At 44.6% G+C, this 11,351-nt stretch overlaps 1 protein-coding gene across 1 annotated transcript in view; it reads left to right on the plus strand.

Moving 5' to 3' along the window:
- Nucleotides 1-11,068, plus strand: part of GPR20 (G protein-coupled receptor 20) — a 34,859-nt gene extending 23,791 nt beyond the window's left edge. Inside the window, 1 exon segment of the mRNA XM_074986597.1 lies at nucleotides 9,917-11,068. Coding sequence (XP_074842698.1) covers nucleotides 9,917-11,014 — 1,098 coding nt within the window. The 3' untranslated portion in view covers nucleotides 11,015-11,068.
- Nucleotides 11,069-11,351: the final 283 nt, after the last annotated feature.

The following is an 11,351-nucleotide window of genomic DNA, read 5'->3' on the forward strand; positions in this document are numbered from 1 at the left end:
TTAACTGCTGCGCAGGAGGGTTATTTCAGATCTACAGAGTATTTTGTATAGCTTGTGCAAAAGGCATCACATGGCTACTACGTCTGCCACTACTTTAGTCTGTATTTTGCTGTTAAACGTGAATTCTTGTTAAAGAACAGGCTAAAATGTAGAAAAGCCACAACGCTCTTTTTGTGCACTCTTCCTTCGTGCCTATCACAAAAAGCTGGGCTGTCTGAGGGCCGGGGAATGGCACAGGGCTAATCTCTGCCATGCAGCTGAAGTGAGAGAACCTTGAAGAAAAATGCCACTTTCCTTCTTTGGATAAAGTCCTTGGGTTACTCTGAAAAGAAACACTTTAGTGTCATCACATGACAGACCCTTTTGCTAGTGCTGTGACTCGTGGGAAATTTGGGTTAAAATACTTGATCTGCCACTCATGTCAAAAATTTTAAACTTGCAAAGCCTTTCCTTCCAGTTGGTTGGAAGTGCAGTGAGCCTGGCACCTGTCCAGGGCTCAAATCCTGTGAAAAAAGAGCTGAAAACATCACTAAATGGGTCCAGACTCAGACATCGGAGAATTCCACCAAGCCAAAGTTTATTTCCCATAATACCTTTATGATTGATCTGCAGAGAAAGAAATAGGAAGACAGTCCAGGCTCACAGAAAGGGCAGTTGACTGGGAGTCATAAAATATAAAGTATCTTCGCAGCTGTTCCATGAACCTGCTCCGTGCCTCAGTCTACCCAGCAGTAGAAAGAGGATAGTGATACTCGTAGAACACTTGGGGTGCATCTACACTTGCATTCCTCTTTTGAAAGATGCATGCAAATGAGGTAAATAAAATGCAAATGAGGCATAAATTTGTGTGCTTGTCATCTCATTTGCATATTCTAATTTCAAAAGAGCTTCTTTCAAAAGAAGAAAACCAGCGTAGACACTGCTCTTTTGAAAGTAAACCCATCTTCAAAAGAATCCTTCTTCCCTTTATTTAATTTAATTGTTCGAAGATGGGGTTTACTTTTGAAAGAGCAGAGTCTACAGTGGCTTTCTTCTTTTGAAAGAAGCTCTTTCGAAATTAGAACATGCAAATGAGGTGCTGAATATGCAAATTTATACCTTGTTTGCATTTTTATTTACCTCATTTGCATGCCACTTTTGAAAAGAGGAATGCAAGTGTAGGCGCACCCTTGGAGTTCAAGGGACGAAACTGCTACATAAGTGGGAAGTATTTTAATGAGCCTTCAGCAGAAACAGTGGACACTGAGCCCTCTACACTTTCATTCAGTGTTTTGAAGTAAACTTTGGAATGAACAATCCTGTTCTTTCTGCCAGCAATGACTGAAATATAGAGAGCCTGTGGGGGAAGTCACAGGAGGGATAACACTGATGGACTGATTCTCATAGGTCTGCCTTTGCTTAGCACACAACCCTAAGCAAGGACGTTAAGGAGCCAAAGATCAGTCCCTGTGGAAAGGCTCTGCTGTTTACACCCCAAGCTAATTCTGCTCAGGCCTATTGGCAAATGTAAGAGCAGCCAAGCAGCTGGAAGGGGGAAAAAAGAGCAGAGTTCCAGCTCCCTAGAGAAATGGCTCATGGCTCAGAGGTCTTTCAGACAAAGCCCCCTTCCCTTTCCCAACAGTACTGCACAGATAGCTTGTGCCTCTCGTAGGGCATTACTACATCGTCAACGACATATTTGAGAGATTTTGTCCGTGAGTCTGTCTGTCTGTCTGTCTGTCTGTTCAAGACCTCCTCCCACACCAGGGATGGCCAGCCATTTAGAGACGAAGAGTCACAACAGCGGTGGATAGAGTCCAAATGTAATATATTTATTTATATGTATATTTATATGCATATATTTATTTATAGATCTATATAGCTATATAAAAATAAATAGATAACTCGTGGCTCAATGCCCTCCCTCTCTCCCCCCAGACCCAGGCATATCCAGTCCCCACCCCCCGCCCCCACTCTAAATAAATGCCGGCAACTCACTTGAGCCGCCACTGGAGCTGCAGCCACTGCTGCCGCCACGCTCAAGCCATGGGGCTCGTGTGGGGAGCATTTAAAGGCTCAAGCAGCTGCGTGTGGCTCGAGAGCCACAGGTAGGCCACCCCTGTCCTCAACAGGCAGAGCAAGGACCACCAGACTTGGGACAGAGCTTCCTCTTTTCATAACTTAAAGCAAGGTCAGGGTTTGGTTGTTTGTGCTCGGGTGCAGGAGGCTGAAGCTCCCACAGCCCTAGATCCATGGCTTGCTGTTGCCGTCCCTCAGTGTCAGGGAGCAAGGGAAAAGTGCAGTTTGCTGCATTCATCCCTCTGGCTGGGGGCGGGCAGGGGCCATGCTAGCTGTGCACTTTCCTCTCGTTCCCTCACAGGGACAAGAAGGGGAATGGCAAGCAGTTGAGGGGTAACGAGGGTCTCAGAGCAGGGGATTGAGTGTTGGGGGGTGCAGGAGTCTTGAATGGAGGGGTGAGGAGGGGCTCAGGGCAGGAGGTTGGTATGAGGAGGCTGCAGGAGTCAAGGTGGGGTGGTCAGGAGAGGTCCAGGGCTGGGAGGTACAGGTTTTGAAAAATACAGTTGTTTAAATTAAGCTACTACATTTTTGTTTTATTTTCCAAAATACCCCACATCGTTATTGACTTAAGGACAGGAACAAGGCTGGGTAAATATGCTAGCATAGCTCTATAGATAGAAGTGGTAGATGATGGACAGCGTGGCATAAGATGTATTTCTCTTGCATACTTGCCCTCCAGTCTGCTCACTAACCCAGATGTACTATGAGCATTCAAAACTTCTGTGCCTCTTTTCAAAAGTAGCCCCTTTTCTAAACTACTAAAGAACTTTTTATAAAAAGGCCTGTCTTCCTCCCAGATATGGACTTTCTCCTCCGTTACACTGATCTCCTAACTGGGGCTGACAGTTCTCAGCCCTTGATTGGTGAGGTCGAAATTCCCACACCATAGCCATTCCACAAACAATGTTGTATCCACTGGAGGTATGGTACTCCAATGCTTCCCACTGGCAGATGGTGTTCATTTTGGGTTCTGGGAGACAGTGAGATATTGGACCTTCCAAACTCTAATGGGAAAGCTGCCTAGATAATCAGTACACAAATGAAAACATACCGTTCCATTTTTAACAAGATGTCCTGTGGTGCCTTATAGACAAACAGGTATTTTGGTGCATAAGCTTTCTTGGGTAAAGACCCATTTCATCAGATGCATGAGTGAGGGTTCCAGACGAGGGTCTTAATTTATAGACTCACGAGAAGATGGGTGTCTCAGTCAAGAGGAGGGCCAGAGTTGATAAGGTCAATTCAGTCATGAAGGATGTCATCCTTTTTGACTGCGACTCCCTTCTTTTCATGAGCCTATAAATTTAGACCCTCCTCTGGAACCCCCCACTGATGCATCCAGTGAAGCAGGTCTTTGCCCATGAAAGCTTATGCACCAAAATATCTGTTAGGGTATAAGGTGCCGCAGGACTTCCTGTTGGTTTTGAAGATACAGACTAACTCAGCTACCTCTCTGATCCATTTCATTTTTGTCACTCCCAGGCCAGTCTCTGGTAATTAAGGCTTTCCAGGAAGAAGAATGTGCAAAATAGTATGACCTCAATAAGATGTTTGAAAAGTCTAAACACTTCAGGAGTAGCTTTTCTCTAAAATTTAGAGGTTTACTGGCACTTTGACAGGCAACCTGCAGAATGCAACCCTTTCAGGATAACCTCCTAACAGCATTGATAATTGTGTGTGTATATTTAGTGATAGGCTTAAGAAAGGTTTCTATACATATAGGTCTGCTTCTCCCCTCACTTCTACTGGTGTAAATCAGGAGTAACTCTGTTGAAGCCAGCAAGTTACACCACTGCAAAATCGATGTGGTAATATACAAGGCCTTGAATATTTCCTAGTATGTGGCTTTGTATTTTCACAAGCTTCCTTCCATATTTCCCATGCTTGAGCTATGACAGGCCTGGAGGAGCGCAGCTTCTTCCAGGATTTAAATAGAGAGTCTCTAATGTGTCTAGTATTGCTGAGCAATTAACCTGAGCATCATCTTCTGGACTGCGTTCAGGAAGAAACATTGGAGCCAAACGGAGTGACCCGATTAAGCTACAAAAAATAATTCGAAAAACTAATTCAGCTTCTTATAACTGACAAAAATCTCTTTGGGTATTTGGCGTGACACTGACAGGACTTTAGGATTTATAATTGCTGGAGCATTGGTAGCACCTTTCTGAGGGGATGCTCCTGCAGTCTGACCTGTGAGAAAAACTCCTGTGTCCATGTGGATCAGATCGGGGTGCACACAGTGGGGGGCAGACCCCCTTGGGGAGAGAATGAAATTTCGTAAGGGAGGGCGCAGCACAATCAGCTGCTGGGTCTCAGACTCATCCATCTCATGCAAAGTGTTGAAATCTGTCCCTGTTTTTATGTACGTCTATTCCCATTTATATACCAACTAATCAAGTTTTTACATTCGACATCTTTTTTCACATATTGTTTATATGAACATCACCGAAATTTCCATCGGTTTGGATGACATCAGACAGGTTGGCAGGGAGGTGCTGCTAATTGCAGGAACAAAAAGCGCAGACCCCCATAAAAAGTTAGCTCAGCCCTGGATCAGATGATAGGATGCTGACCCTTCTGCGAGACTTCGCTCTCCCTTGTCAGTGTCACAGTGCCCCAGGGGTTACACATATGTAACCCACCACTCAGTATATGAGAGGCCCTGCACAGTGCAGCTCCTCGGAGGCTGTGATTTGTTAAAGCCACAGGCTGTGCAAGGGTGGCTCTTTCGCTCAAATTGCAGCAGCTTATGCTTTTAGCTGTGGAGGTCATCCCTTCAGCCCCAGGGTGTCAGCAGAGGAAGTGGAGAATGACTGACAGTCTGAGCGTACTTCCAATCTAACCCTCTTTTCGGTCGCTTGCCCACTTGCAAACCTTTCAGCCACCCAAATGAAACTTCCCTGCCCGGGCTTTTTCCCTATGGTCATCTAAGTTTGAGCAAAATACTGCCCTATTGAACAAACAGACAAACTTGTGACTTTTTTGAAAAGTTCTAATGCCAAAGTGGTTGGGAAACTTGGAAGGGGCAGTTTTATTTGGCCTGGAAAAAAACCCTAACAGAAATTCTTGGGTGTGTTCTAGTAAAAAGAAGAAAAATGGGTTTGATTTGACTAAATTCGGAGGGCTTACAATGGTCCTCTGTGCAGAGGTAGTAGATTTTTTAAAAGAATTGGAACAACTTTTTAAACTTTTTAAAGACTAGCATTCTAGGTGAAAGAACCCACTTGGCTAAAGCTCATGTCATGTGTTACCTTAATGCCAGCTCCCTCGCTTGGCAATGTTTCGTTCCACAAGCTTGGCACTTGTGTAACTCAGCCTTTTCTATGTAATAAAATGGAATAAGTCTGAAAAGAGCTCAAGTTATGAAATATTCTTGAATTATGAAGTTCTTCAGACGCAGAATGGACTTGGTAAAGGCACCTTTCCCCCGGTCAATACCAGCCAATGTGCATCAACTTTGACTCAAGGGGGGCCAAGCTGACTGAGATTCATATAGTATAAAAGCTATCTTCTGTGCTTGGTCGACAAAAAATACCATATTTGGCCAGTCTGAGCCATAGCTGAGCAAGAAGTAGCCAGCGGAAGATCTGACAATTTAAATCGAAAGCGAGCGGTTTTAACCCTTTGTTTATAAATAAGATGATAAATCACCAGAGGAAATTTAAACACTGAGAGGCTGCAAAGCTAAACACACACTGAAGCTGTTCCCAGAGAGCTGGGTAAGAGTCCAAAGCAGGAGGTGGGCAGGGGTGGGAATTTGCCCAGCTGTTTGGATTCAGGACTATGAGCCAGGGAAAAGCCAAAGCATTAACTTTGACTGTTTATTTGAATTACACTCTGGCTGGTTTGTAAATGTCCTTTTCAGTCTTGGCCATCACACCATGTAACTCTCTCGTTCCGTCTCTCTGTGCCCCATACTGACACCAGCTTGCATTTGCTGCTTAATAACCTTTTATGTAGGAGCAGCATTCCCTGTAAGACGTGCACTTGGGCAGAGAGAGATTCAAATGCCTCTCAGCTGTGTAGCAGAGTGCCCACAGCTAGCAGCATGTGTTTCTATTGGTGGTGCACAGCCGTGCATGCCCCGGAGTGCACAGCAAAATTTATTCTGCACACAGATGGAAGGAAAAATAGAACGAATATTGTTTAGGAGACAAAATCCCATTGGCAGTCAGTGGGATTTAGGCTCTGTGATGGGATTCAGGGGTCCACATGCACTGCACCCCGTCTGCAGGAAGGAGTGACTCTCACTCAGAAGGTAGAACAGGAAGTTTATTAGGTGACAGCGGTACAGTTTCTCACAGAAGCGTCAGTGCAGCAGTCAGAGACAGTCATTCCAACAGATGTGATTCTTCTGAACTTTTACTCAAGTAGTTTTCCAGAAGGACACTACTATCAGAGGGATAGCCATGTTAGGCTGTATCTGCAACAATAACAAGAAGTCCTGCAGCACCCTGTAAACTAACAGAAGTATTGGAAAACTGTAGACTAACAAAATATTTATTAGGTGGTGGGTTTTTGTGGGGCAGACCCATTTCTTCTGTTTCCAGACCTGCAGAAGTGTGTCTGCCCCAAGAAAGCTCATCACCTAATAAATTATTTTGTTGGTCTTTAAAGTGCTACATGATTGCTTTTTTTGTTTTGTGAAGATACAAACTACCATGGCTCTTTCTCTCTGACTAGATTTATTGGAGCATAAGCTTTCTTGGGCAAAGACCTACTTCATCAGCTGGTTGTATATGAGATGTCTGTAGACTGACTTTTACTTAAGTACATGTTCCCAAAAGCAGTTGTACTTTTACTCGAGAGAACTTTTAGGGGTACTTTTTCCACCCCTGTGAATTACCAACTACTTTTCAGATGCTATTAGCAGTCTCCACAGCCCAGTGTTTGCTTCACTTTAAACTGGAGTTAGGTGAACACAATAGGTGTAAACAAGCCAAATGATATGCCTCAAGTATCTATGATATATAAGCAATATTTCTTGAGGTTGGGGCATATCCATTTTATGTCTCTATAAATTACGTATACCTATGACACTCTTCCTTATAGTGATAATGAGGCATGTTTACAGCATCTCTTGCTTAAGTTGCTAACTCACTGTAACAAACTGAACTGGAGCAAAGGAAAATGTAGGGTGAATATTAGACATGCCTACCCCTGAGCAGTGTAAGGCTCATGAATAATTGCTCAGGACAAGCAGTGGAAGCTCATAACTTGGGACTTTCAAACTAAACTGGACGCATAGAGATGACAATAGAATCATAAAATCATCGACTCATAGTGTTGGAAGAGAACTCAGGAGGTCATCAGGTCCCACCTCTGCTCAAAGCAGGACCAACAGGAGTAAGTCTAATAACATGACCCAGAGCAGCTAATAATTCAAATTTGCTTGTCTCTGTTCCCAGGTTGTCTCTCGCCTCCTGACGTAAATTACAGTGAAACATATTTGGTGCTATGATTGTCTAAAGGCATCTGTCTCCGGTGTTCTGCTTTCCCTGGTTTGGATTAGAGTGTCAGTACTTCTCATTTTTATTCTCTCATTTGTATCATGTCTGATTCTCGTCTGGGCTGATACAACATCAGGAGCAGCAGGGGTAGGGGGCCGGGTCTTTGACTTTTGTGGGCTTTGCGTGAGGTCTTCAGTGTCAGGTGCTTCTTTCTGCCTTTCGTTTAATATAAATTAAAATGCCATTGCCACCATCAGCTTGAGTGTGAATCAGAATAAAGAGTGTCCCCTCCTGCATTCCAGACTCATGCAGAAACTCTCAGATTGAGCCTGGGCAGTACTGGATGTTTAGTTTTTATCACTTCAACAGATAATGTTGATGCTCATTTTAAGTTGGGTTTTTTTTTTAGATTTTTATCAATTTAAAAGTTCACGTTGCCAGAAAATTATCGAGAGGAAAGCTCAAACATGGCAGCAGACTTGGCTCTCCTTATCTGGACAAAGCAGAGAAAGCAGACTCTGTTTCATGGAGTATTTTGATATTTCAGATTTGGTTGTGATGAAATCTTGACCAAAATCCCCCAAACCTGAGAATCCTCCTGGAGCTGAGAACCTTGAGACCTCTGGAATTCCCCATTCAGGGGGACCTTGAGACCTCTGGAATTCCAGGGCAGGGCCATGCCCAGTGTGAGCTATCCAGAGTGAGAGACCCTGGTCACCCTAGAATGCCTGGTTCACAGGTCACCCACCAGGTGGATGGCCAGAGCCACAGACTCTGGGATCATTGTCTGCGGCTGTAGTGTAACCCACCAGGCAGAACCTGGAAGAAACACTGAACTCTCCAGTTCAATGGCCATCTACCTCTTGGGCTGACCCCAGAATTCCAATCTGCCCCAGAACCACAATCCAGGGAGCTTGAGACCCAGTGCTCCCAGGGCTTCCAGATTCCAAGCTCCCCATCAGACCACTAGATAAGCTACCAAAGAACTGAGAACCCAGAAGTCTGGCTCCCCAGAACTACACCACACCACTGAAATTAAACCAGCATTTGCAGCTTATTAGCATCTCTGGATGACAACCCCTTCCTTGACCAATTTCCAACCAGCTCTGATAGTTTGTTTGCATGTTGCAGGGCTAGCTCTTAACAAGAGCTTCTTGTGGGTGAGGTGACACTCATTCTTTCTCCCAGTATTTCTCATAATCAGCAAAGTGATGGAGAATATGTGAAGAATTCCTCCAAATGTTCCTACACCTAGTTAGAAGAGCACTGGCCTTCCTAGAAACCTTCCTATTCTTACGGCAAATTGCATGGACATTTCCTATGCTCTGACAGGAACTCCAAGGCTGTTTTGTTCTGTTCATTGTGGGAAATATGTTTACATCTAAGTTTCTTCAATTACAGCTTGAACCTCTCTAATCCTGAATGCTCTCGTCCGGCAACATCCATAATCCAGCATTATTTCAGTTCTCCAGATGACCACTCATCATGGATGTGGCCAAGTTTCCAGTGATCCCATAAAGTTTGTTTACAGTCACTAGTCCTGACTCTCAGTGTTCTGTGCTGTTATTTAGCTGTAATTTACCCTAAACTGTCTTCTGAGAGCCCAGTAAGCAGTGGAAATGTTGGTAATGTGCTAGACACTATTGATATCCCATGGTCCATCAAATTCTCTTGTCTAGAACCAGTCAGGTCCCGAGGGTGCTGGATTAGAGAGGTTCAGCCTGTATTAATGTTATGCTTGAATTGCATGTACTTTCAGATCAGTTGGCCCAGGGATTTCAGTATCATCCTCTGCTGATTCAGGCTGATGCTTGAGGAAGGGGTGAAGGAGTTAACCTCCAGATCCCAAGAGGCCAATCTGAGGCATTTCTAATGTTTTTGAAACCATTCATTTCAATCACTCAATTCTCCAAATATATTGCTTTTCTATAGATACATTTAAAATAAGGGATAAGACAGGAGTGATTGAACAATCGAATTGCTGTACTGCTTATCCGTCCTCAGATTTTTACCTTCCTGATATTTATGACCCCATCTTATTGGGCTGTATCTGAAGTATGGGCCACAGCATGACTTCTTCGCTTGTGAGAAGTGATGTGATCACAGACTGAGAGGAGCTTGCTGCAGGCCACAGGGGAGATTTAATTATTTCTAGGTTCCCAAGCCAGAAGGGACCACTACGATCCTCTTGTTTGGCCTTCTGGGTAAGGCAGGCTACAAAAGTTCCCCCAGATAAGTCCTAGAGCAGATCTTTCAGAGAAACACCCCAATCTTGATTTGAAAATTTCCAGTGATGGAGAATTCAGTAAACACCTTCAAAACACATCCTGATGAAGCTGCAGCTTTCTGTGCTGTAAACCCCTGAACAAGTCTGTTAATATCTCTTTGCTTTTCCTTCTTCCTTCCAGGTCCCCAGAGCACTAAGCATGCACACCTCCTCCACCCAAATACCGGCCCTGGACCTGCTCAACACCACAAAGGCATCCAGCTATAACCATTCCAATGAGGACAGCTGGTTCGACAAGTTTATCCATCTGGACCAAGAACTGCACCAAAACTTTTACAGCCTGTGGATAGCCCTGATGGTGGTCAATGCCATCATTTTCCTGGTGGGCGTTGTGCTGAACAGCTTAGCGCTCTACGTGTTCTGCTTCCGCACCAAGACAAAAACCACCTCTGTCATCTACACTATCAACCTGATCATTACTGATCTACTGGTGGGCTTCTCCTTGCCCATCCGCATTATCATGTACTACACTGCAGGGGACTGTGAGAAATGTTCCCTCATTCATATCTTCAGCTACTTTGTGAACATGTACTGCAGCATTCTCTTCTTGACGTGCATCTGCATTGACCGCTACTTGGCCATTGTGCAGGTGGAAGCCTCCCGTAAGTGGAGGAACCCCAGCTGTGCCAAGGGGATCTGCATCTTCATCTGGGTCTTTGCAATTGTGGTGACCTTCTCCATACTGACCATGGCAATGACCTTTGGTCCCTGCTGCCTCGCCAAGATATTTGCCCTGATGGTCTGTGAGTATTTCTTCCCGCTCATCATTATCACGTTCTTCACCACCAGGATCATGTGTGCTCTGTCCAAGCCCAGCCTGATGCACCAGAGCCGGGAGAGGCGAATGAGGGCCGTTCAGCTCCTCACCACCGTCCTCATCATCTTCATGATCTGCTTCACACCATTCCACGTGCGCCTGGTGGCCATTTCCATCAACCCAGACATGCCCCGTGATGTCAGCTTAATTGTCTACAATGTGACTGTCACTCTGAGCAGCCTCAACAGCTGCATGGACCCCATTGTCTACTGCTTTGTCACAAATAACTTCCAGTTGACCATGAAAAATATCTTCAGGAAGTCAGAGCCTGAGCAGACAAGTGGAGACATCATTACCATGAACAAGAGCTCGAAGGGCTCAGGTACAAATGCAATCATTGCTTTCTCCAACACAATAGGCAGCCCTTTGAGCTTACCTCCAACAAACAGTACACAGATATAACCAGCTCCTAGAGGGACATGCTACAGTAAGCCAGTGTGGAATATTGGTGGTCTGTCTGGTACTAATGCTCTTAACCTCTTGTGTCAAATATGAGCTTTGGAAAGACTGTCTTAGAGCTTACTCCTGGAGAACATTATGCTCTTTTTGGAAAGAGGACCTCTCTGAGCCACTAGTACCAATACAAAAGAAAGTCCATTAATTACAGTTCACAACAGGAATGTTCTCCGTGCATTTTAATAGAGACGTTTTACTAGTTGCAAACCCATTAGTGTCGTGGTCTTCTTTCACTGTTTCACACTGTAATGTGACACTGAGCAACCAAGCTGCTAGAGGACTT

The sequence above is a fragment of the Carettochelys insculpta genome, chromosome 2, assembly GCF_033958435.1.
Source record: "Carettochelys insculpta isolate YL-2023 chromosome 2, ASM3395843v1, whole genome shotgun sequence".
In the NCBI taxonomy this organism is placed as follows: domain Eukaryota; kingdom Metazoa; phylum Chordata; order Testudines; family Carettochelyidae; genus Carettochelys; species Carettochelys insculpta.